Genomic DNA, 26,781 nt, shown 5'->3' on the forward strand with positions numbered 1-26,781 from the left:
GTGTCCTCCCCAGACTGGTTCTGCAGGATGATTCTGAGTTCCTAGTCTCCCGATGGAGAGCCCACTTCCCAAGTTTGGTAAACTTAACTTTCCTGGTGACTTTGTGAGTTATCAAATATTGTTTCAATAAGGAATTTCTCTGGTTAAATCATAGTTGGTTTCTATGGCTGGCGTGCAACTAACTACTGCTTGTAGAACTCTAGTACAATGTTCAATAGGTACGTAACACACCCATCAGAACTTAAACCCTCACAGACTTGCTCTTCTCCCAGTTTTTTCCCATCTCAATAACCTACCATTTATCCAACTGCTTAGTCCAAAAATCTAGGGCATTATCTTTGATGTCTCTTTCTCTCTTATTCCTTTACATGTCATCTACTGGCAAGTTCCATCAACTCTACCTCTACAACACATCCCCAGTATATCCACTTCTCTCCATCAATTACTACTATTCTAGTCTAAGCCGCATTATCTCCTCCTGAACAGCACTGGCCTCCTAACTGCTCTCCCTGCTTCTACTCTTGCCTCCCCTACTGTCTATTCTCTATAAAGCAACCTAAAATAGGTAAAAAGTACAAACTAGGCCATGTCACTTTCCTTCCTAAAACCTTCAATAGCTTTAACCCTAGACTTAAAATAAAATCCAAGCTCCTTACTCTGATTTACAAAGGCCTATGTGGTCTGACTCTCACCTATGTCTCAGATTTCATGTCATAACACTTTCCTGCCATGCGGTAGCCACACTGGACTTTTTTCTGTTTCTTGAAGATACAAAGCTCTGGAGGGTCTCTCCATTGATCTTGGCATGGATGGCTCCTTCCTTCAGATCTCAGCTTAAATTCATTTGCTCAGAGATGTCTTGTCTGATGACCTAATCGAAAGTATCTACTCAGCCATTCTTTATCACTTCACATCAGTTTAATTCTCTGTGCAGTACTTGCTATCTGACATTTTCTGAGAGCAAGACTCTTGGTTTCTCACTCGGTTTTTCCTTTCAATTTACAAATCCATCATGTGTGTTGTTATTGTTATTAACAACATTCATTCACTCAAAATATTTTTGACAACATTATTAACAACAACAGAAGCATGCATTACAGATGAGTAACTTCTGTTTAGCAGAGGTAAGTTGCCCAAAGTCACACGGGGAATCTGTGCTAGAACTAGAATTTAAACGCAAGCCTATTGGCTCCACAGCCTGACCTCTGAAATGCTACCCTCCACCTACTCAAATCTTGATTTTCCACAAAGTCCCAGCTCATGTTATAACCCTCCATAAAGCCTTCCCTGACTATTTCAGCTAAAATCATATAGCACTGATGGTATATATCACATATCTTCTCAACTACCTCTATTGTCATAGCATTAGCATTCATGTTATCTGATTATAAGTGATCGGCAACTTAGGTTGCCCCTTCAGTAAAAGTGCCTCAGAGATTGTTCTACTCTACTGATCATTGTGCTACTAGTTTAATATTATTAAAAGACTAGCAATCTCAGAGGCCAAAGCAGTAGTATGAATTGGCTTCTTTTTCTACCATTTCCCCATAGACATGTTCTAATTGTGCCTTTAGTTGGCCACCAAATGCCTGAGATTTCTACACTCTTCTCGTTGCTGTTAATTCATTCTTTCCAGTTGTGACCATCTCTGTCCTCCCGGACCCTGCAATTACTTCTCAGTTTCTACTCCTTCATCCGCCATAGCTACCTCTCAATGGTGATTTTTACTTTAGAGGAGGAAAGGGCAAACTATGGCTTGCAGGTCAAATCAAACCTGCCGCTTATTTTTATAAATAAAGTTTTATTAGAAAACAGCCATGCTTGTTTCTTTATGTATTACTATGGCTGCTTTTGTACTATCATGGCAGAGTTGAATAGTTGCAACAGAGACCATGTGACCTGCAAAGCCTAAAATAATTACTGTCTAGCCCTTTACAGAAAGCATTTGCCAGACCATAGTTCAGAGGAAGCAAAACTGAAACCCAGAGATGCAAAGTGACTTGTCCAAGATCCCACAGCTGGTAAGTGGCAGAGGCAGAACTACACTCATTCATTTACATGGATTTTAATTTACAGATTCTGAAAGTCATGGTACCACACAGTTTTTCTTTGCATCTTTGTGGGTTTCATTGAGACTTTAGTAGTCTTACACAAGCTAACAGATAGATAGCTTAATTTTCAAAAGCAATCATCAGAAAAGCAGAGTATAACTAATCTAAAGTACCAAGTGGTACCAATCATGGGTAATCTGCAGGTGAAATCAGAGTCCTGCAGAACACTGGAAGTTTTCTTGGTGGAGACAAAGCCAATAACATTGGTTTTGTTTTTGAGCCCCCAAACCAAGTGCCAAATGGAATCTAACTAAGCAAGAGTCCAACTCAATTACATATAGGAGCCAGGCAGGTAATAGAAGTGAATAAATCAGTCTAATATCATGACATAGCAGGGAGTGATAAAGGCCGTGGTGCAGAATTAAAAACAATAAAGCCAACCAAACATAGCTGCAGGCAAGAGCAGGACTTGGCATCAGGCCACCAGTTTCTATCCCTGGAGTATGTCATCAATTCTTATAAATCTTCAAAAGCCAAAATGTAAATCCTAATCTTTAAATAACAAAAACAAACAAACAAAAAAAACCCCAAACCAACTGATTTGTTCTTTTATTAAAGTTTTAAGAATAAACTAATCAAATAAAACAAATCACTCAAATAAAATCTTCTTACCCCAGGGAGCCTTACCTTCAACAACATACACCTTAGTCAAAGGGAAGTCAATACTCTTTGCCATGACTTCAATTTCTTGTTTAAGCTTTCCCTCAGGAAGAGGTGTGAATTTGTCAAATAAAGGGGCAATGTAATCAGCATAGATGGTGACAAGCACCTGAAACGCAAATATGAGAACAACCTATGAATATGTCCTTAAAGAGAAACTACTCACTATACAGATTCAATATTAAAACTATGTGATTCCAGCCCTGAGAACAGGGACCTTATCTTATTTGCTCTGTTATTCCCGAAATAGTACCAGTACAGCATTCAATATCTGTTTGATGAATTAAATCAAAATGAATAGTCTCTATATGGTAATAACTGAAAAGCCAAATGGTCCATTCAAAACTATCTTGGGGATTTCTGACACTTCATAAGCCTATCATAACTTGGAATTCTGTCTTTCAAGGTAATCATAATAGACTTGAAGTGTTTGCTAAAAAAAGAACTACTAGAGCTTGACTGTGTGCTATTATTTGGTTTGCCTGCTAACATTACTGACCTGCAGTTCATAACTATACACACTGGTTGAAACAGCACTTCCTTATGCATTTTGGGAGCATTTCCTCTGCTCTCTCTCCTGTCACTTCAATTTGCCATACGACATATATTTGTAAGTCCAACTAGCACCCATTTTCCAGTCATGATCCCACCAGCAGGAGGTGAAGCAATGAGCATCATGGTAATTCAGACTAAAAGAAACCTCATCATCAGTGCAGCTGAAGAGCTGATAGGACGTATTTTCTGGGGGCTGTTAACAGACCATTTTGATCGTGTTGTAGTGTTTGTGCTGTAAAGCAGTTTGGAATATGGGAAAGAGAAGAGGAAAAGAAGACGTGAAGAAGGGACAATGGGGAAGCAGAGAGAGGAAAAAGGAGGGAGAAGGAAGAGAGGGAAGAAGGGGGGGCTGTGGGGGGAAAAGGGAAGAGGCAGGGGGAGGGGGAGGGGGAGGAGGAGGGGGCAAGGGACAGAAGAAGGGGTAGAGGGCAAAGGGGAGAGAAGGAAGGGGGAGGAAGGGAAAGGTAGGGGAAGGAGGGCAGGAGAAAGCAGATACGTTTATGCTTTCTTTTTCTTATCCCGCTTACATCTATTCTCTCTCCAAAATATCCATGGTTTTTAGACACTGGAGCTCAGTCAAGAGTCATCAAATTGTCAAACTTAGTCATCATTCTGGTGGCAACTCACAAATGCACAGCCTCAAACTGCTTGACAACTGGATCATTAAAGGTAACTAACAACTAGCTTCTAGAATCTATAAGAGCCAGTATAAGGAGAAGAAAATCTATGGTCAGAGTCAACTCTCCCATTTCTATAGCTAAAAGCAGAAAACAGAAGAGGAATTTATATGAGCACCTATTTATATTTCTTCTGCTTCTTAAGAACCATTTAGATGCTAATGAAGATTAAATGATAGTTATCTCACCAAGGAACATTTTGTAAAAGAAAATCGAAACAAAGATTTCACTTACCAGAGACACAACTAGTGTGAACAGCCAGGCATAAATAAAAAAATAGTCTCCCCCAATTTTAATAATGTAAAGTAGAAGTGAAGACACAGGTAATAAAATGCACTGAGTCACAATAAATTTCTTGATTGCATCTTTCATGAAGAACCCCAAAGTCTGAAAAAATAAAAGGTCATCATGAGAAACTAAGAAACTGCTTTTAAAATAACAAATAAGTGAATAGAAAGGATACATTATTAAAGCAATTTTAAAAATTAAAAGGCAGTGAGCCTATATGACAACAGGTAGCCTAAGACAATAAGTCAATGTCTTGCATTTTATAGCTTAAAATAAACTCATTTAAATGTTATTAGCTGAAAAACACTAGACATTAGTGCATTAGACATTAGACATTAAAGGAGTTTATGGCAAAACTTTAAACTATGATCTTTACCATATCTGCAGTTCCTTTTTCCTCGATTAATTCATGCTCTAAAATAGCAAATTATGTTTTAATTATTCCCAGCAGAGGACAAAAGCACAAAAGAGAACATTTGCATTCTCTATTTTACCTGCTGATTGAAACCATGTTTTTCTTCTATCACAAAAGTATTATAAAGACTCCACGGCAAACCAGTCAATGCACTGAAAAGTGTAGCCAACAGCAGAAACACCAAGGACTGAGTGATCTAAACACAAGAAAAAAAGAGGCAGTTTTTTAATATTAATTCGTTCTTCAAATGAATTATTAGGGAACAAATCAACGAGTATTTGCTGAGTACTTACTATAACTCAAGCAATGTGCTTGATTCTACGGGTCATACAAGGCCTGAAACATCACCACTACCCTCAGAGTTTATTTGCAAGATAGGGAGGCAAAAAAACACTTCTTCTTTTATTACACGGCACCATATGAAAGTTAACTGAAGTCATAGAGACAAAATGGTTAAAAGAACTTAAATTGAGCCACATATGCTGGTGAATTCAAGAAAGGCTTACAACGCTGATGAGAAATGGAATGCTACTCTGAAGAAAGAGATAAATTAGAGGGACAGAAGAGGCAAGGAGGAATTCCACACAGTTTGCAAAAGCAAGGAGAAAGAAAAGAGCACCTTAAAAGTGAAAGATGACAAGATGATGGGCCTAGTTGGGACCAGGCAGAGAAACATAATGGAGCATCAGGAAAGCTGGGCCAGGGCAGGTGGGGCAGAGTGTGCTAAAGTTTTACCAGAGCCAGAATTCAAGAGAGAAAATAACCCTCCAGAACTCCTTTAATTGCCTTAACAACAGGTCCTTAGGAGATCAAAAGCCAAGAACTGCCTCATTTTTCTTTACAAATATCTTTTCCTGTGACAGTGGAGGATGAGGGCTAATTGGTATGAAGGAACTTGTGGGGAGGGGAAGGCAATGAAGCAAATAAAACCCTCACTCTCCCTCCCACCACGCCATCACTCTCCCTCTTACTCCCTAGAGTAAAACTGAATTCTTCTAAGTGTGAGTACACCAGCAAAGCATATTTGACTTGGTAGTAAAGACACAGCCACTACGTTTCTAAACATAGGAAGAGGGAGAAGGGAAGAGGAAGAAAGGAGATTTGTCTGGCTACAACATGCAGGGTGGTTTATGCCAGCATTTGTCCCCAAATGGGAAATGAGAAATTTTTAAAAAGTAGATTCCAGGGGCTTCCCTGGTGGCGCAGTGGTTGAGAATCTGCCTGCTAATGCAGGGGACATGGGTTCGAGCCCTGGTCTGGGAGGATCCCACATGCCGCGGAGCAACTAGGCCCGTGAGCCACAACTACTGAGCCTGCGCGTCTGGAGCCTGTGCTCTGCAACAGGAGAGGCTGCGATAGTGAGAGGCCGCGATAGTGAGAGGCCCGCGCACCGCGATGAAGAGTGGGCCCCGCTTGCCACAACTAGAGAAAGCCCTAACAACAGAAACGAAGACCCAACACAGCCAAAAAAATAAATAAATAAAATAAATAATAAAAAAAAATTAAAAAGTAACATAGGCAAGGAGAGAGCCTGTGAGAAGGGCTAAAAGCCTCCTTAAAAAGAAAAAAAAAGTAGATTCCAGGACCTTCCTCAAAACTACTGAATCAGAATCTCATCTTCAAAAAATACAACCATATTGTATAGATTGTTTGAATACCTGCTTTACTCATTTAACATATCACGAACATCTTTCTATATCAATAAATATAGATCTACTTCTTCATTGCTAATGGCTCCATTACATATATTTCCATTATAGCATTCATTCCAATGCTACAATGAACCCCTTTCGTTCATTCCCCATAAATTCGTAAAAGTGAAATGTCTGGTGTCAAACTTTTAAAAGATTTTTGATACACACTGCCAAAGTGTCCTCTAGAAAAACTATACTAGTTTTCAGTCTGACAGCAGCATGAGACTAGTTCCCTATCCCTCAACAATTCTGTCTTATGATTCTTTTAACTGTTTTTTCCCCAATATGATATGATAGGTCAAAACAAAGAAAGAAGCACAACTCCTAGATTCTTCATTGTTGTATTAAAACACATTTCTTTGATTGTCAGTATGGATTTATATTTTTCATGTATTTTATAATCATACGAATTTCTGCCTTTGCCCATTTTTCTGTTGAGGTACTCAATTTTTTCTAAAGTGTTCTTTCGGGACTTCCCTGGTAGCATAATGGTTAAGAATCCGCCTGCCAATGCAGGGCACATGGGGTCGAGCCCTGGTCCGGGAAGATCCCACATGCCTCGGAGCAACTAAGCCCGTGCGCCACAACTACTGAGCCTGCGCTCTAAAGCCCACGAGCCACAACTACTGAAGCCTGCGTGCCTAGAGCCTGTGCTCCACAGCAAAAGAAGCCGCCACAATGAGAAGCCCATGCACTGCAATGAAGAGTAGCCCCCGCTCACCACAACTAGAGAAAGCCCGTGCACAGCAACGAAGACCCAATGCAGCCTAATTAATTAATTAATTAATTAATTTAAAACTCTAGATCATATTAAAATTTATAGTTTCTTCAGACTCACAGACTTAGAAAACGAACTTATGGTTACCAGGGGGAATGAAAGGGGGAAGGGATAATCAGGGAGTTTGGGATTGACATGTACACACTGCTATATTTAAAATGGATAACCAGGACCTACTGTACAGCACAGGGAAGTCTGCTCAATGTTATGTGGCAGCCTGGATGGGAGCGGAATTTAGGGGAGAATGGATACATGCATATGTATGGCTGAGTCCGTTTCCTGTGCACCTGAAACTATCCCAACATTGTTAATCGGCTATACTCCAATATCAAATAAAAAGTTAAAAAAAAATTTATAGTTTTTTTTTGTTTAAGTATTGTCAATGTATCTTTGTTTATATTTAAATACTCAATTCATCTAAGTCTTTCTTTTTCTTGGATATAAAATTGGAATTTATTTTTTTCTCAGTTGTCCTAAGAAAATTTATAATCTATATATTCCTCACCAATCTGAAATGCCACCTTAATCATATACCAAGATTACATATACTTAGTTAGGCCTGTTTCTGGTACCAATACACTATTTAAGATTTATGATACATTTTAATATCTAAAAGTTACCACTCATTATTTTACGTATTCAGAATCTTTCTGGCTATTCCTCTGTCTTTAGTCGTTCAGATTAACTATAAAATGTTTTATCATGTGCCCTTCACAAGCTGCTCTGGGATTATAACTGGGCTCTATTCTTTTTTTTTTTTTTTTTTGGCTGCATCGGGTCTGAGTTGTGGCACGCAGGCTCTTCGTTGCAGCATGCGGGCTTCTTTCTAGTTGCGGTGTGCAGGCTTCTCTGTAGTTGTGGCGTGTGGGTTTTCTCTCTCTAGTTATGGCACAGGCTCCAGAGCACGTGGGCTCTGTAGTTTACGGCACACAGGCTCTCTAGATGAGGTGCGGGGGCTCAGTAGTTGTGGCGCCAGGCTTAGTTGCCCTGCAGGATGTGGGATCTTAGTTCCCTGACCAGGGATTGAACCTGCGTCGCCTGCATTGGAAGGTGGATTCTTTACCACTGGGCCACCAGGGAAGTCCCTCTACTCTTTTTTTTAAAGTTCATAAATCTCTTCCTTAATAATTCACTGAAGAATTGTGATAAGGCACTGATTATCAAGTTTAGCATTCTGCACAGAATCTACCATTTTCTCCTTTTGAAAATCTAGATTTTGCTCACCTGTAGTCTTCTGAAACGTTCTCCATTCTCCCTAGTTTATCAACATATGCCATAAATTCAATTTCCTTCTGCACACTAACATATAAATCATCTATGTCTGGAGCCTTGAATTAATTTAAGACAACTTGATTCCTTCTTAATCTCACTTATCTTATGCATAAATACCATTTTTAAATGAATAATTCTATCAATAAACCATTTTTCTTCTTAAAGAAGATGAACAGTAAGTCTAATTCCCCAATCAGTAGGCTTATTCCCTCCTTAAAACACTAAGATTCCAAGAGCTTTGTAAATTATTTTGCCTTAAACAGTAAAACAGCCTCTTAAATGGTCCCTCTGCCTAATATCAATCCCTCCCCTTTCGATCCATCCTACATACACACCAGATGAATCTAAAACTCCACTTCTCTACTTTAAAAGCTTGTAATGGCTGTATAACAGGGGCCCCCAACCCCCAGACCACAGACCGGTACTGGTCTGTGGTCTGTTAGGAACCAGGCCGCAGAGCGGGAGGTGAGCAGTGGGGGAGCGAGCGAAGCTTCATCTGTATTTACAGCTGCTCCCCATTGCTTGCATTACCGCCTGAGCTCCGCCTTCTGTTCAGATCAGCTGCAGCATTAGATTCTCATAGGAGCGCGAACCCTACTATGAACTGTGCATGTGAGGGCTCTAGGTTGTGCACTCCTTATGAGACTCTAATGCCTGATAATCTGAGGTGGAGCTGAGGCAGTGACGCTAGCGGTGGGGAACGACTGCAAATATAGATTATCATTAGCAGAGAGGTTTGACTGCACAGAGACCATAATAAATCAATTGCTTACAGACTCATATCAAAACCCTATCAGTGAGTGGCAAGCGACAATTAAGCATCAGATGGCAGGCTTTATTGTGGCAAGTGAGTTGATGTACTTCAATTGTACAGCTGCATCTGGTGGCAGGCTTTAAGTCAGAATCCGACACATTTTAGTCCGTGCGTGGCCCGCCCATTATTTTATCTACTTCCATCCACGCCTCTTTCCCACACTGTGCACTTGTCTCAGTCACAGTTTTGGTAAGCCCACAAGCTAACCCTAGCCAGGATGAGTAAAAAAACAAACATCACTGGAGAGCTTCTTTGAAAAGGGAGAAAGACCCAGTGATGAGACAGCAGAAGACTCTAAGACTGCCAACAAAAAGAAAGCTACATTTAAAAGAAAATACCAAGAGTCCTACTTAAATTACGGGTTCATTGCAACAGGTGATTCACATTCTCCAAGCCCACTTTGTATAATATGTGGCCACTGGCTATCCAACAAAGCCATGAAACCTTCAAAACTGCTTCGCCACATGGAGACCAAGCACCTGCATTGAAAGACAAGCCTTTGGAGTTTTTCAAAGGAAAAAAACCATGAACACGAAGAACAGAAGCAGTTATTGAAGGCCACCACGTCATCAAATGTGTCTGCACTGAGAGCATCATTCTTAGTGCCCAACCACATGGCTAAAGCTAAGAAGCCCTTTACCATTGGTGAAGAGCTGATCCTGCCTGCTGCTAAGGACATTTGTCGTGAACTTTTAGGAGAGGCTGCAGTTCAAACGGTGGCACGTGTTCCTCTTTCGGCTAGCACCATAACTAGACGAATTGATGAAATAGCAGAGGATATTGAGGCAAAATTGTTAGAGAGGATTAATGAGTCACCATGGTATGCAATCCAGGTTGATGAGTCTACCGATGTTGACAACAAGGCAGCAATGTTTGCCTTGCGATATATTTCTGTGCGATATATTTTTCAGGAGGATGTGCATGAGGATATGTTATGTGCACTTTTGTTGCCAACCAGCACCACAGCTGTGGAACTATTCAAGTCTTTGAATGATTACATATCAGGAAAACTGAATTGGTCATTTTGTGTCGGTATATGCATGGACAGAGCGGCTGCCACGGCTGGATGGCTTTCTGGTTTCACTACTCAGGTCAAAGAGGTCGCTTCTGAATGTTAGTCTACTCACTGTGTCAACCATAGAGAACTGCTGGCTAGCCGAAAAATGTCACCTGAACTTAACAGCGTTTTGCAGGATGTGATTAAAATTATCAACCACATTAAAGTACATGCCCTTAACTCACATCTGTTCGTGCAGCTCTGTGAGGAGATGGATGCAGAGCACACACGTCTTCTCTTATACACAGAAGTGAGATGACTTTCTAAAGGTAGATCACTGGCCAGAGTTTTTGAGCTATGAGAGCCGCTCCAGAGATTTCTTTTAGAAAAACAGTCACCACTGGCCGCACATTTCAGTGACACACAATGGGTCACAAAACTTGCTTACTTGTGTGACATATTCAACCTGCTCAACACACTCAATCTGTCATTTCAGGGGAGAACGACAACTGTGTTCAAGTCGGCAGATAAAGTGGCTGCATTCAGAGCCAAACTGGAATTATGGGGTCGACAAGTGAACACTGGGATTTTTGACATGTTTCAAACATTAGCAGAGATTTTGAAAGAGACTGAGCGAGGGGCTTCTTTCTCCCAGCTGGTGCATGATCACATATCTCAGCTTTCAGAAGACTTTGAGCATTACTTCCCAACCACAAAAGACCCCCGAACTGGGAAGGAATGGATCTGCGACCCATTTGTGAATAAGCCAGGTGAACTAACTTTGTCTGTGCTAGAAGAGGATTAACTGCTTGAGATCGTAAATGATGGCGGCCTTAAAAGTATGTTTAAGACAACTTCAAATCTCCATATGTTCTGGATGAAAGTCAAGGTGGAATATCCTGAGATTGCCACAAAAGCACTGAAAAGCCTGCTTCCATTTCCAACATCCTGTCTTTGTGAAGCAGGGTTTTCTGCAGTGACAGCAACCAAAACGAGATTACGGAGTAGATGGACATAAGCAACACACTTCGGGTGCCACTGTCTCCCGTCACCCCCAGATGGGACCATCTAGTTGCAGGAAAACAAGCTCAGGGCTCCCACTGTTTCTGCATTATGGTGACTTGTATAATTATTTCATTATATTTTACAATGTAATAATAATAGAAATAAAGTGCACAATAAACGTAATGCGCCTCAGGGGTTAAGAATCCGCCTGCCAACGCAGGGGACACAGGTTCGAGCCCTGGTCCAGGAAGATTCTACATGCCAAGGAGCCCCTGCGCCACAACTACTGAGCCTGCACTCCAGAGCCTGCAAGCCACAACTACTGAGCCCACGTGCCTAGAGCCTGTGCTCCGCAACAAGAGAAGCCACCACAATGAGAAGCCCACACACCGCAACAAAGAGTAACTCCCGCTCGCCGGAACTAGAGAAAGCCCACGCGCAGCAATGAAGACCCAACATAGGCTAAATAAATAAATAAATAAATTTATTTTTTTTTAAAAATGTAATGCTCCTGAATCATCCTGAAACCATTCCCCACTGTCCCTCCACCTCATCCATGGAAAAATTGTCTTCCACGAAACCGGTCTCTGGTGCCAAAAAGGTTGGGGACCACTGCTCTATAAGACTGCAAACTCATTATGCTTTTAAAGATTTTCATAATCCAACCCCAAAATGCTACTTTTCACTACTCTTCTCTAAGACCCTTCTACTCCTAACACACAACTGTGAGCTGGAGTTTAGACAGGTGACTGCGTTAAGGAAGATACTCTAGCTGGAAAAAGGAGTTGTGACAGTCACACTGGGGAAGTTGGAGAATACACAAACTTCCAGGAGTTTTTCTCAGAAGATCTCTAATTCTAATTCAGGAAGGAGAAAATATCCTAGGAATAAGATCTACTGGGTAGTGAGGGGAAGGGGTTTTGACGCATAGCTTCTCAAAGGCAACAAGATCTGGGCTCTAGCCCTATCAGTGAACACTTGAAGACTCCAGGACACAGAACGTTATAAAGTGCTGCGCCATGAGGGCAGAGTGATCCAGACCAAAACATCCTGATGGCACAGTTCACCTCTTGTCTGAGATGAACCTACTCATTCCATCTTATATGCATAACGTGGCAACAGAACTCTGGAGCATCCTGAGTCATTAAGTCGATTACCTGCTGAAAAAGGCTGGGCCAAATATCACTGTCAAAAAATAAGGACACTGATTATGAGACCACTTGTTGGTAGTTTGGAAAGCAAAAAGTCCTGCCAAAAGACACACTGCCTATGCCTAAGGGTAAGCTGAGGTCCACTTAGTTTTCTTCTTCTTCTTTTTTTAGTGAAGAAATTGGTTTTAATTATATGAGAAGTAGATGCTTATTGCTGAATTTTCTTAAGAGATAAGCAAAAATAAGGAAATAAAAATTACCAAAATTCTCTCCCAAGAAAACCACTTTTGGAATTTTGGTATATACTATTTCAGACTTCTTATAGATATGGAATATGTGCACAACGACATGTGTACAAGGATGGGCACGAGTGTAGGCAATTAAGAAAAATTGAACCGTACTTCCCTGGTGGCGCAGTGGTTAAGAGTCCACCTGTCAATGCAGGGGACACGGGTTCGATCCCTGGTCCAGGAAGGTCCCACATGCTGTGGAGCAACTAAGCCTGTGTGCCACAACTACTGAGCCCGTGTGCCACAACTACTGAGCCCGTGTGCCACAACTACTGAAGCCCAAGCACCTAGAGCCTGTGCTCCGCAACAAGAGAAGCCACCGCAATGAGAAGCCCATGCACTGCAACGAAGAGTAGCCCCCGCTCGCCACAACTAGAGAAAGCCCATACACAGCAACGAAGACCCAACACAGGAAGGAAGGGAGCTGGGGGAGGCGGGGGGAGGAAGGAAGGAAGGAAGGCAGAGAGGGAGGGAGGGAGGTAGGAAGGAAGATTGAACCAATCTAAATGTTCATCACCAGGACACTAGTTATATTAAAAATCTGTATGGATATTCACACACTTTTACTTACTTATGTTGCTTCATAAGTGACTTTTCCATTCAACAAGTTCCATTCAATAAGTTGTATGAAATAACAGCACAATAACATTTTTTTCCTGACTGGCAAAAGTTAAAAATCATGTATATAATAAGTACTGGTGAGGATCCAGGGAAAGGGTGTTTCAGTGCTTCATACATTATGAAAAAACAAAAACCAAAAAAGCTGTTTCAGGTGGGAATTTGGTCAGCTGTTTCCTCTGTACCATGTACATCAGATTTGAATTTCTTTTTCTTTTTTTTGGCCATGCCACACAGCATGCAGGATCTTAGTACATCAGCTAGGGATTGAACCCATGCCCCCTGAGTGGAAGTGTGGAGTCTTAACCACTGGACTGCCAGGGAAGTTCCTAGATTTGAATTTCAATTCCAGTGTTATCATCTTCCATTTCTTTGCTACACTTTCATCTTTGTTGGCCAATTCCCTCTTTCAGTGATCCATCTTTGTAAAATGTCATGTGGATTTATAGCTGGGAGACCAGGAGGCAAGACGACTGCACGCTCTGATTCACTGAATAGCAGATGTGCAGTGACCAGTCACCAGCAGAATTTGAAAAGAGTGACATGATTGGTCACTGCACGAGCATCTGTTATTTGCACAGTGATTTGTGGACTGAAGAGCTAGCAGGGACCTTGTACTTTATGCAGTTATGCATGTAACATACTGTGGTAACTGAAATTTGAACCTGCTGAGGGACTGGTGTTATTAACTAAACCATGGTAAGTGAAACGTGTGTATATCAGAACTGTGCAGAGTGAGGACTGCCAGTACCATGCAGCCATTAAAGAAAACAAATATCTATACAAACAGACAGGAAGAGATCTCTAAAGCATTGTTAAATACAAAAATAATGTCTCAGAACATTATATAAAATGTCCCATTAACGTAAGGAATATTTTTATATGTATGTATATAAACTGGGTTTATTCGTTCAACAAATACTTATGGAGTACCTACACCGTGACTGGCATTGTTCTAGGCACAAGTCACAGCAGTGAAGAAAATATGTAAGGTCTCTGTCCCCTTGGAGCTTAAAAGTCTTGTCAGGGTGACAGATAAAAAGTAAACGAATAAACAATAAGATAAATGCAAATAGTGGTAAGTGCCTCTATAAAGAAAATAAAATAAGGTGATATGCTTCACTAAAGAGTGACAGGGGGGAATTCCCCAGCAGTCCAGTGGTTAGGACTCCGCGCTATCACTGCCAAGGGCCTGGGTTCAATCCCTGGTTGAGGAACTAAGATCCCACAAGCCAGGTGGCTCGGCCAGGGAAAAAAAAAAAAAAGAGTGACAGAGGGATGCTATTTTAGATGAGAGTGGTCAGAGAAGGCCTCTCTGAGAAAGTGACATTGAAGATGGGAACTAAAATAGGAGCCAGTCATGTTTATACAAAACCACCTTAAATTGTTTATGAAACAATACAGAGGACATGCAATTAAACTATAACAGCGCACATAGCAGGTCAGGACAGAGTCTATGAAGATACAGAGATATCACAGGAAGAAGAGGTCTTAAAAAAAGAGTTTGGCTCCTTTAGAAAACGGTACACAGAAAAGGGATACAGGATGAGCTGAATTAAAGCCCAAGGTACCTACATGTATAGATAAGACCCATCATTTCAAATAAACAATCAGGAAGGAGAGAACAGACTTGGCAATTTCCAAGAAAAAGTCAAAAGCAGTGTCCCAGCATCCATTATAGGCAGAAAGTCTCAGGTCGAAGGCTTTGATTCCAATAACTGGTATTCCTGGAAGAGTGGGCAGTCAACTCAAGCAGCTCAGTGGAGATTCTAAGAGGTATACTCTCTGTCTCTGTTGAAAGTATCTGCTAAGCATGTGTGGCACAGGGTATCTACTTAGCGTGAGTTCAACATAGTTCATGCTTCCCCTTTCATAGAGTTGTTCCCAAGAAGCAGCTGCCTACCAGAGACTACATTACCCAGGCTCCCTTGCATCTGAGACTAAATGACTGGCTCACCAATGAAATGTGAATGCAAAGGACACGTATCACTTCGGAGCCAAGGGAGTTAAGAAGAGGATGTACTTTCAACACCCTCTTATTCCATCTGCCTGTTGGATGCAGAGAACTTAGGGGCACTTAGGGAATGGCAGAGCCATATAAGAAGAGACTGGGTCTCTGACTTACCACATAAAAGGATGTCACCTGCTGACACCCAAAATACTCACACTGGGTTATTATGTGATTAAGAAATTAACTATTGTAATAAGCCATTGAAATTCTGGGGTTTGCTACAGTAACTTGCATTATGCTAACACAGGTCAACAAGGACTGCAGAGACAGAGAAGCCTAATAACGGTAGGAGCCAAAAAATTAACTTTAGTAGAAAGCTGGCCAAGGAAAAAGAAAGACTGACAAATATATGCTAATGAATGACATACCTCATATTCTGGTCCAAAGCCAGCATGGCCACAGAACCGCCCAGAGAGTCTCCAGAGATAAGGGATTCCTCCAAAGAGAAGAATAAGCTATAAAACAAAGCACATGTTGGTCACATTGAAGCAGTACTAGAAACTATCATATGAAAGTATGTTAAAAAAAAAGAGAGGTCTTATTTAGGATAAAATACGCATTTAGACAGATACAAACCAATTGAGATACTAAATTTAGACTGTTAAAAGGTTTTTGCCTGTACACTTTATATGGATGAACTGTATGATTTGCTAATTTACCTCAATAAAGCTGTTAAGAGAAAAAAAAAAAAACTTTTGCCAAAAGACCACAAAAGACCTTAAGAATCAGGAACTAAGCTTAGAGAGGCTAAGCAACGTGTCAAAAATCCCACAGCTAACAAGTGAAAGAAATGGAATTTGAGCCAGGCTTTACGGCTCCATAGCTGGCTTTGCCTTGAAAGAAAATAGCCTCTTGGTTAGGACAAAGTATTAGTATCGGTATAAGTAGAGAGTCATGTCCACCTACCATGTTGGGGGACAGAATGGGCTATCAGAGCTTTCTCTGGGTCAGGAAAAAGTAAATCCTGAGGTAGGAGTCAGGGTATCATAGGAGTAAGGCCCTTTCTCAGCACCACCCTTTGTCTTGGGCAGATAAAGCGAACACAGATATTCACCAAACCAACAAGACATATGAATGAGGGAGCAGTTCTTAAAATGTGAAAAGAATACATGCTTACAAAACACGACTTCTCACAACAGATACCAAGTTCATGGAATCATTTTGCCCAGAGGAGTCAACATACTGCTTCTTCACCTGTGGAGCCCCGGGAACACAATGATCACACTCCTTGGTTAGAAGCACAATATTCCCATCCGTTCAGACATGGTTCCTTGTGGCTTTGAGGGTTTTGGGCACTATCATATATTTCTTAGGTGTCCTTCCAATCTACTTTCCATTTTTATATATGTATCCATAAATAATAAAGCGGTTTACATATGTTTTTTAAGAACATATAAATAAATATATATATATATATACACACACACACACACACATAGGGACTTCCCTGGTGGCACAGTGGTTAAGAATCTGCCTGCCAATGCAGGGGACGAGGGTTTGAGCCCTGGTCCGGGAAGATCCCACATGCCGCGGAGCAACTAAGCCCGTGCGCCACAACTACTGAGCCTGCGCTCTCAGCCCACGAGCCACAACTACTGAGCCTGCGTGCCACAACTACTGAAGCCCGAGCACCTAGAGCCCGTGCTCCGTAACAAGAAAAGCCACTGCAATGAGTAGCCTGCGCACCACAGTGAAGAGTAGCCCCTACTCGTTGCAACCAGAGAAAGCCCGCGCACAGCAACGAAGACCCAACGCAGCCAAAAATAAATAAATAAATTTATTTATTTAAAAAAAATTTTTTTAAATGAATATATATATATATATATATATACACATATAAATAACATCATATTGTATTTATCATTCTACAGCTTACTTTTTACACTCTACATCTTTTTAGACCAATACATGGTGAGTTTTAACTTTATTTGGCATTATCAGCTTGTTCTTTAAAGTGTTTACCTCAATTTACACTCCCATTAGCAATACTTGAGCATTCCTATTTCCCCACAATCGCACTCATACTTGATGCTATCCATCTCTTAGACTTTTACCAGTATGCAGGGGATTGATGCAGTACCATGGGTCTCAAATACGGTCTCTGGACAGCAGCAGCAGGATCGCTGGGAATATGTTAGAAATGCAAAGTCTCAGCCTCCACCCCAGAACTACTGAATCAGAAACTGGAAGGGGGGCCCAAGAGTCAGTCTCCAGTTAAATGTGATGTACACCAAAGTTTGAAAATCACTATTTTAATAGACTGCCTTTTTAAAGGCCCCTTAACTCTACATCCAGCTATTTCCACTTTACTTTAACTAACTCAATCTTGGATATAAACTGTTTTCCCAGAAGACATGCTTTGGCACCACTGTATGTGGTATATGCTCCACTTGTTGAACTAATTGACTTGGGATGGCATTTCCTTCATCCTATTCTCAATACTAATAAATAATGCAGAATTAAGGATTTATAATGCTTTGGGGGAAAGGCTGGAACACCTACTATTAAAAGTCCAGCTTTTTTTTTTTTTTTTTAATTTATTTTTGGCTGCATTGGGTCTTCTTTGCTGCCCGTTGGCTTTCTCTAGTTGCAGCGAGTGGGGGCTACTCTTCGTTGTGGTGCGCGGGCTTCTCATTGCGGTGGCTTCTCTTGTTGCAGAGCACGGGCTCTAGGCGCTCGGGCTTCAGTAGTTGTGGCTCGCGGGCTCTAGAGTGCAGGCTCAGTAGTTGTAATGCACGGGCTTAGCTGCTCTGCAGCATGTGGGATCTTCCTGGACCAGGGCTTGAACCCATGTCCCCTGCATTGGCAGGTGGATTCTTAACCACTGCGCCACCAGGGAAGTCCCAAAAGTCCAGCTTTTAAGTAAGTATCAAGGGTACCTTTAATATGAACTTTGAATGCATTTATGAATGCATTTGGAAACTGCTATTGCAAACTTGCTTAGCATGCTTTGGGGAATGAAAAACAAAACACGATGAACAGTAAAGTTTCTCTGTATTGATAGGATGTCCTGTAAAAAGAACTAATGATGCCTACAAAAACAAGTCCTGTGCTTCCACATATATTATTTCACTAAAGTCTTGAGAAGCAGGCAGGGCAGGGAGCATAGTCATCTTGATTTTACAGATAAGGCAATTGAAACTCAGAAATGTTAAAGTAACTTGCCCAGAGAAACCCAGTGACTAAGTAATTGCTATGTGTTGAGTACTATACTAATTGCTTCATTACATTATCTTACTCAGTCCCTGCCACAAAACATATGAAATATGGTTTAATATCTATCTTCTTCTCATCTTAAAGAGGAGAAAAAATGAGACTCAAAGAGGCTAAACTGCTGAGTCAGAAACAAGCAGAAATTGGAGAAGCTACAGTTTGAACTTTTCTAGTCTGCCCTACTCTACTCCCCAGCCATTCCACTTCTTGAGAGGGCTCTTTATTGACACCTATGAGATATCAGGAAAGTTTGTCTCAGAAAGGGGGGACATTTTATCTCTGGGTGCTCTGTCACATTTGTGTGAACAGTGGCATCTGTAATTGGTCACAAGGGCCTCTTATGTTCCCTCAGGTAGAAAGTACCATGGCAAAAAAAAAGTCTAAATTAATCTTTGCACTTGTTCTTTGTGACCAAAGCTTACAAACCAATTAATTTTAATCAACACAAAATAGGAATTAATGAACTTGTTTTCAAACAGAACAGGATTTCAAAGTAACACAAAATACTTCCTATCTAATGGCAAATGTAGTTTACTAATTCCCCAAGGATAAATTTAGCACATTCATGTCGCAGTCCCTAGAGTTTCAAGAATGGTTTCTTCTGTGTAATTTTAAAGACTCAGAAGAGCAGAGTTTGAAATTCAGTTCTCCCATTTAGCAGTGAGTGTCACCTGGCCATTATATGGGCAAGCCATTTAATTTCTCTGAGTCTTTGCTTTAACCACACTAGTCTTAGTATTCAATATTTGTCAATGCAAATTTTGTGACTAACTAGACAATTTTGTAATCATTTAACAAAGCTACAAACAGCCAGTTTCTTCTCTTTAAGTGAGGAAACAATTATGGTAGCCAATCTCAATTATTTTTACATGTCTGTATCTTCACCATAAGCTTCTTTGCCTTAAATACCTTGCTGCAAACATTTTCGCTGCATAACCAAATGGCTGTAAGGAAATTCTGCTGTGAAAGATAAAATAACTGGTTGACAGTTTCGGGGTTGACAGTTTGGTTTCAACTGGTTAGCATATCCTCCAGTTAGCGATGTTATTGATGGCTTTATTGAGCTGACAGATGATTTGCCCCAAGAGTTGGCTTCTTACTTTGAAACACACTACTTTGGAGGAGAAAGAGGTCTCGAAGGTGCAGAGTTGAACCCACATTTCCCATAGAGCTTCGGAACGTCTATCAGTGGACATATGACTACATACCAAGAACGAACTATGGTATAGAGGCTTTCACAATGCAATACAGAGCTCAGTTACAAATATGCCTCCTAGTATTTGAAAACTGATACTTCTCTTAACAAAGGAAGAAGTTTTAGCAAAAAAGAAAAAGTGCAATGCTGAACGACGAGACAAATCAACAAGAAAAAAATTGTATAAAATACTATGAACAGAAGACTTGGAAGACAAGTGCTTAGGTACAATTCACAAAATAAAATCAGTTATTTGTGCAGCATTGTCATGAATCAACACACATTTTTTACAATTTTTTATTTATTTATTTATTTTTGGCTGTGTTGGGTCTTCGTTTCTGTGCGAGGGCTTTCTCTAGTTGCGGCGAGCGGGGGCCACTCTTCATCGCGGTGCGCAGGCCTCTCACTGTCGCGGCCTCTCCCGTTGCGGAGCACAGGCTCTAGAGCGCAGGTTCAGTAGCCGTGGTGCACGGGCTTAGTTGCTCCGCGGCATGTGGGATCTTCCCGGACCGGGGCACGAACCCGTGTCCCTTGCATTGGCAGGCGGATTCTTAACCACTGTGTCACCAGGGAAGCCCCACACACATTTTAAATGTATTCAAATGTTTTGTATTTTGCAATAAAGTCTTTTTAATTTTGTTATTCATTTTACGTGTTTATGTCCTTTTTAATGTCCCTCTTTTATTTTTCATTATTTTATCTTTTACTGCAAAATTGCCTTACAGTCAATCGGTTATGTGGTGAAAATGCTTGCAGCAAAGCTGTCTATAGCAAAGATGCTTACGGTGAAAGTACCTACAACCTTATTTTCAATTTAGGAATCTTTCTCTTAGTGGTACTGAGGGAACTAAAAGAGTTCTGGAGGAATTATGACAGAGCATTTTTTCAAAAAGAATATAAAATTGGCTTCCTTGGTGGCACAGTGGTTAAGAATCCGCCTGCCAATGCAGGGAACACGGGTTCGAGCCCTGGTCCAGGAAGATCCCACATACCGCAGAGCAACTAAGCTCCTGCGCCACTACTACTGAGCCTGCGCTCTAGAGCCCGTGAGCCACAACTACTGAGCCCACGTGCCACAACTACTGAAGTCCGCGTGTCTAGAGCCCGTGCTCTGCAACAAGAGAAGCCACCGCAATGAGAAGCCCACGCACCTCAACAAAGAGTAGCCCTCGCTCGCCGCAACTAGAGAAAGCCCACGTGCAGCAACGAAGACCCAACGCAGCCAAAAAAATAAATAAATTATATAAATAAATTAATTAAAAAAAAAAAAGAGAGAAAAGAATATAAAATCAAGCCATGCAAAGACATGGGAGACTCTTAAGTGCATATTACTAAGTGAAAGAAGCCAATTTGAAAAGGCTATAAACTATATGGTTCCAACTATATAACATTTTGGAAACGGCAAAACTATGGGAATGATAAAAAGATGAGTTGTTGCCGAGGATTAGCGGGGAGGCAGGGATGAATAGGCAGAGCACAGAGGATTTTTAGGACAGTGAAGCTATTCTGTACGGCACTGTAATGGTGAATACAAGTCATTATATTTTTGTTCAAACCTATAGAATGGAAAACGCCAAAGGCAATGGTAATGTAAACTATGGATTTTGAGTTATAATGATGTGTCAGTGTAGGTTCATCCATTCTAACAAATGTACCACTGTGACTTGGGACACTGACAGTGGGAGAGTTCTGCGCATATGTGGGGGCATGGGGTGTATGGGGACGCGCTGTACTTTCTGCTCAAATTTGCTGTCAACCTAAAACTGCTCTAAAAAATAGTTTATTTTTCAAAAAGAATATATACCCATTTTTCATTAATATAGACTTCTGGATTCTATTCATGTTTATATCACTTTATACTGCACTATTCTGTAGCCCTTAAAAATTTCAACAAGGGATTTCCCTGGTGGCACAGTTGTTGGGAGTCCACCTGCCAATGCAGGGGACACGGGTTCGAGCCCTGGTCCAGGAAGATCCCACGTGCCAAGGAGCAACTAAACCCGTGCACCACAACTACTGAAGCCTGCGCGCCTAGAGCCTGTGCTCCGCAGCAAGAGGAGCCACTGCAATGAGAGGCCCGAGCAGCTCAACGAAGAGTAGCCCCCGTTCGCCCCAACTAGAGAAAGCCTGCGCAGCAACGAAGACCCAATGCAGCCAAAAATAAATAAATTAATTAATTAATTTAAAAAAAAATTCAACAAAATATAACAACTTATTTTTTTTGCCTAATGAAATAAGTAGAGTATGGTGGTTTGGCTCAGTTAAATATATGATAGATATGTAGAATTAGTTACATTTCAGAATGACAGAATGGTGCTGAATTTTAAACTGTTTTATAAATGAATAAAGAGTATTAGATCTGTCTTTAAATGTTTATTACATGTTCCAGTTATTTATTGCTGTTAGTAAACCACCCCAAAACTTAAAGTAAATAAATAAGTAAGGGCTTCCCTGGTGGCGCATTGGTTGAGAATCTGCCTGCCAATGCAGGGGACACGGGTTCGAGCCCTGGTCTGGGAGGATCCCACATGCCGCGGAGCAACTAAGCCCGTGAGCCACAACTACTGAGCCTGCGCATCTGGAGCCTGTGCTCCACAACAAGAGAGGACTCGACAGTGAGAGGCCGGCGCACTGCGATGAAGAATGGCCCCCGCTCGCCGCAACTAGAGAAAGCCCTCGCACAGAAACGAAAGACTCAACACAGCCAAAAATAAATAAATAAATAAATAAGTCTTTTTAAAAAAAATAAATAAATAAAATAAATAAATAAATAAATAAGTAAGTAAAAGAGTTCTGGAGGAATAGTGATGATAATCATGCTTATGATGATAAAAAACACAAAAGCCAATGCTTCTGGAGCACTTACAGCAGATCCAGCACTATTCTAAGCATCCTACATATATTAACTAATTTTCAATCCTCTCACCAACACTATGAATGAGGAACTATTATTACCATACGATTTTAACAGAAAACCGAGGCACAGAAATGTTGAGTGACTTGCTTGAGGTCTCATAGCTGGTATGGTACAGCTGAGACTCAAACTCAAGCCACCTGAGTTCAGAGTCAGCTCTCAACCTCAACGCCATGCACTTTCAATTGTTCTTAGGGGTAGAAAACCAAGAACTGATCTGCGGTGGTGGGTAAGTAAAAATTATCTGTCACTCATTATTTCATTCAATACATATGAATTATGTGCTTATTATATGTCAGGTACTAGGTATAAAATGATGAACAAGACTTTAAAGTACCCTATCTTTAGGGAACTACCAGTCTGTCAGCTAAACAGGCAAATTCAATACAATATGCTAAGTACTCTGATAGGAATAATGATGGGATGCTACTTTATCCAGACTTGAGGGATGGGGAAGTTTCAAACGGTTTCTTAGAAGAGATGATGTCTCAGCTGGATCCTAATGAACAGTAGGGATTTATCAGGCCCCAGTGAGAGAGTGGAGACGAAGGGGGAGAGAAAGGGCACCCCAGACAGAGATACCAGCATGTGAAAAGACTCAAGGTCATAAGAAACCAAGCTGGGTATGAGATGGACAATAAAGAAGCGGAAAGAATTTGGGGGAAGGAATAAAAAGATGAAGCTCAAGTAAGCAACTGCCAGGTCAAAAGGACCTCATAAAGCGTGCCAAGAAATTTGGACTTTACCCTGAAGGAAACAGCGGGCCAGCAAAAGGTTTTATGTAGGAGAATAACATGATCAGAATCGTGTTTCAGGATTCCTTGGGCTACAATGTAGAGGATAGGTTACAGAGTTGAGAGGCAGGAAGAGGAGCTGGGATTGCTACAAGAATAACTTACAACAAAAGGTTCTTTTTTGAGACTTCCCTGGTGGTCCAATGTGTAAGACTCTGCACTCCCAATGCAGGGAGCCCAGGTACAATCCCTGGTCAGGGAACTAGATCCCACATGCTTCAACTAAGAGTTTGCATACTGCAACGGAAAGATCTCGCACGTTGCAAGGAAGATCCGGCGCGCAGCAATGAAGATCCCACGTGCCCCAACGCAGCCAAATAAATATTAAAAAAAAAAAAAAAGGTTCTTTTTCATACCTTGCCTCAGGGTGACAGTTACCATATTCTACAGTTTTCAACTGCCTAAACAGTTATGTTTCTGCCTCTTTTGCTCCACACTCATTACCATCAATAACAAAGGTTAAGAAAGCATTCTGGGATTTGTAGGTGTGGTACCCTCTTTTGTGTCACAAAAATACAAAAATGAAAATAAACATTCCAAAGTATTAAATAAGTTGACAGACTGTCTCCCCAAGAAGTAAATTACTCACAGTGCCTTCAATCTCCGAATAGAGTCCTGACCAGAAGCTGAAAGTACTTTTATCCAGCTGATACAGTCGAGATTTCTCAAATGTTTCTGAATCCATGATCTGTCCTAACTCCAGTGGTACATGAGTTGTTGTTTTATATATCCGTCTCTGAAATATTTTGAAGAAAACACCTTAAGGAAACAGTCAAGCCAACTCATCACTTATTACAATAGTCATTTACGATCAAACTTTGAATGGTTTATAACATTAACTTGTCACTTAAGCCTGTTGAATTTGCTTTATACATACACAAATACTGCGTTTGATGAAGTACACTGACCACTAAAACAACTCGTGCAGGAAAGTAAAAGCACGAGAAAACCTGCAACTAGTTGACTAGGTGAAATTAAAATCAAAGCTGTCACACACTTTGGTTTGCACAGGTAAACCAAAATTGTAACATTACAAAGAGTACTACTCATTCCAGGTATAGCATACATCCTATAATATAGAAAACAAATTCATGGACAGAAGGAAGTAAATATGCTAATCATGAGTTTTAACAGTTAATGTGGCTAGTCATTAAATTTGATTCTAGAAGCCAAATTAAGGGAAATTTGAGGAATGACAGAAACAGATCAGGTCTTCAAGAAAGACAAACTTTCTCATTACACCAAATTCTAGAAAGTAATTTCAGCCCATGGTACATAATACAGAGAACAGATACCAAACAATATAATGGACAGCATTTTCTACAATGGTTTTACAATAAATCTCTATTCTCTATTTATTATTGGATATCTTACCAAACCCTTGATAAAGGGCATTACATTAAAGTATAACTGAAGAAAGAAGACATTATTGAAAAGTAGTTTCTGTAACTAGGCTTATTATTAAGGTAAGACAAGTAGGTAGATGTTCAATACCCCATCTCCAATTTAGACAGTACATACTGTGTGCTTACTTTCTGCAAAGGATCTTCTCTAGGCCTACAGCATTCTGTACCAACGAAGCTATCTTAAGAGCTAGTCAGAGAACCTAGTGCTATACAGCTTAACACCTCTTTGAATATCCTGTACTAAAGAAAGAAATCTAGATATAACCCAGACAATGACAGATATAGAAAATTTTTAAATTTTCAATTTAAAGATTCATACAGAATGTAATCTGAGAGGAGAAATTTGCAGAGGAAAAAGATTGTAGTGCTCAAGGAAAAGGTTCCAGCAGTTAAAAAAAAGAAAGCTTTTCCTAACCATTCCAGTTGACTTGATTCAGTGCCAACACAGAAGAAAACCAGCAGTGAAAGACTGCCATAAAGTCGTCAATGAAACTTCAAATCTATCTCATTTAAAAGTTCAGATCTCAGAAATTCCCTGGTGGTTCAGTGTTTAGGACTCTGCACTTCTACTGCCCACCAGGGTGGGAGAACTAAGATCCCGCAGGCCACATGGTGCGGCCAAAAAATAAATAAATAAATAAATAAAGTTCATATCTCTAATCCATCGAACTGTTAATTGTGATTATCTCCAGGGAACTGTTATTAAGTAACTTTCACTTTCTACTTTACTGTTTAATTGTTTGAATAAAAACAATAAAGAAGCTTTTAAGAAAATGTTCTTTGGGCAAAAACAACATATACACTTTTTTTATCTTTCTTTTTTATTTTTTAAAGGGAAAACAGTTCAGGTCTTTGGAAGGACTGAGAAATCTTCATTTTCAGAAAATGGTTTCCCAGTGCTGTGGTTGAGCATGACACAAATATCATGGGGAAGTTGTGATTCTAAAATTTTAACATCTTCTTTCTGAAGGTTTATGAGTTGCTGCCAAAAATAAAGGAAGTAAGTCTGGGCCCGAGAATCCTTAGGAAGCTGTGCGGCAGGTACAAGAGCTCAGGCCTGAAAAGGCGGCAGCCCTGCCTTCCCTTTCACCAGACCCTAAGCGGCCTGGGGCCCATGATCACGTTGCGGAAAACGTCCTGACGCACCAGATCCCCTCAAGGCCTACCCCATCATCGGGCCAAGTTAGGAGGCTCAGTAGGGACCCATAAGGTCGAGGCCGGTGCTGGGGCCGCAGCAATCATCCAGGGACTTGGAGTCGAGACCGAGGCTGGCCTAGAGATGGCCGGGTGTCGGGGTCAGGTGGCCCCTGTCTAGGCTCACCTGCCGCCGTGATAGGAAGGTCTCCCAAAGATACACTGTCCAGGAGAAGAGCAACACGGCCCCGAAGATACGCTTCTCGGCCGACATCTCCCACATCGCGTCCAGCGACGCCCACATCCCCATGACCACCCCGTTCCGCCGGCTCCTTCAGCGTGCACTGGTGCCACACCGACACCCGTCCCCTCAGAGCATCCCCGCAGTGTCACAGCGATATCCGTCCCTCCCGAGAGCCCTTATACCGACACCCGTCCCATCCCACTCCCTCGGCTCAGCCCGCAGTGTTACACAGACTCTCTTCCCCCGGCTGACGCTCCCTAGGGCCGCCTAGTGTCTGTAGGAACAGGATAAGCTCCGCCTTCCTCACTTCCGGCCCACAGTCCGAGTTCCGACCTCCGCCAGCTCCGGCTACCCTAAGCTGCGTCGCACCGACATTCTTTCCCCTCCCCTCCACGGCGTGTTCCTGCCGAGGGTCCGGCTTCCCTCATGGGCCTGACAGAGCCGCGGACTCTCCGCTTTCTAGCCTCCCGAGTGGCAGTTTCTTCTCTTCGTTCCGGGGCTTGCCCTGGCTGGGCTGCAGACTGCGCCGTTCTTTCCGCGGTCAG

The 26,781-nt window shown here is 41.3% G+C and overlaps 1 protein-coding gene across 1 annotated transcript in view; it reads right to left on the reverse strand.

Annotated features, from left to right (window-relative positions):
- ZMPSTE24 (zinc metallopeptidase STE24) overlaps positions 1 to 26,406 on the reverse strand; it is a 50,461-nt gene extending 24,055 nt beyond the window's left edge. The window contains exons 1-6 of the mRNA XM_082443956.1: positions 26,180 to 26,406; positions 24,042 to 24,188; positions 15,705 to 15,791; positions 4,786 to 4,902; positions 4,238 to 4,390; positions 2,739 to 2,880 (exon numbers count right to left, since the gene is read on the reverse strand). Of these exons, the coding sequence (XP_082300082.1) occupies positions 2,739 to 2,880; positions 4,238 to 4,390; positions 4,786 to 4,902; positions 15,705 to 15,791; positions 24,042 to 24,188; positions 26,180 to 26,302 (769 nt within the window). The 5' untranslated portion in view covers positions 26,303 to 26,406. The remainder of the gene's footprint in view (positions 1 to 2,738; positions 2,881 to 4,237; positions 4,391 to 4,785; positions 4,903 to 15,704; positions 15,792 to 24,041; positions 24,189 to 26,179) is intronic.
- Positions 26,407 to 26,781: the final 375 nt, after the last annotated feature.

Source organism: Balaenoptera physalus, assembly GCF_965194825.1.
Source record: "Balaenoptera physalus genome assembly, chromosome: 1".
Lineage (NCBI taxonomy): Eukaryota > Metazoa > Chordata > Mammalia > Artiodactyla > Balaenopteridae > Balaenoptera > Balaenoptera physalus.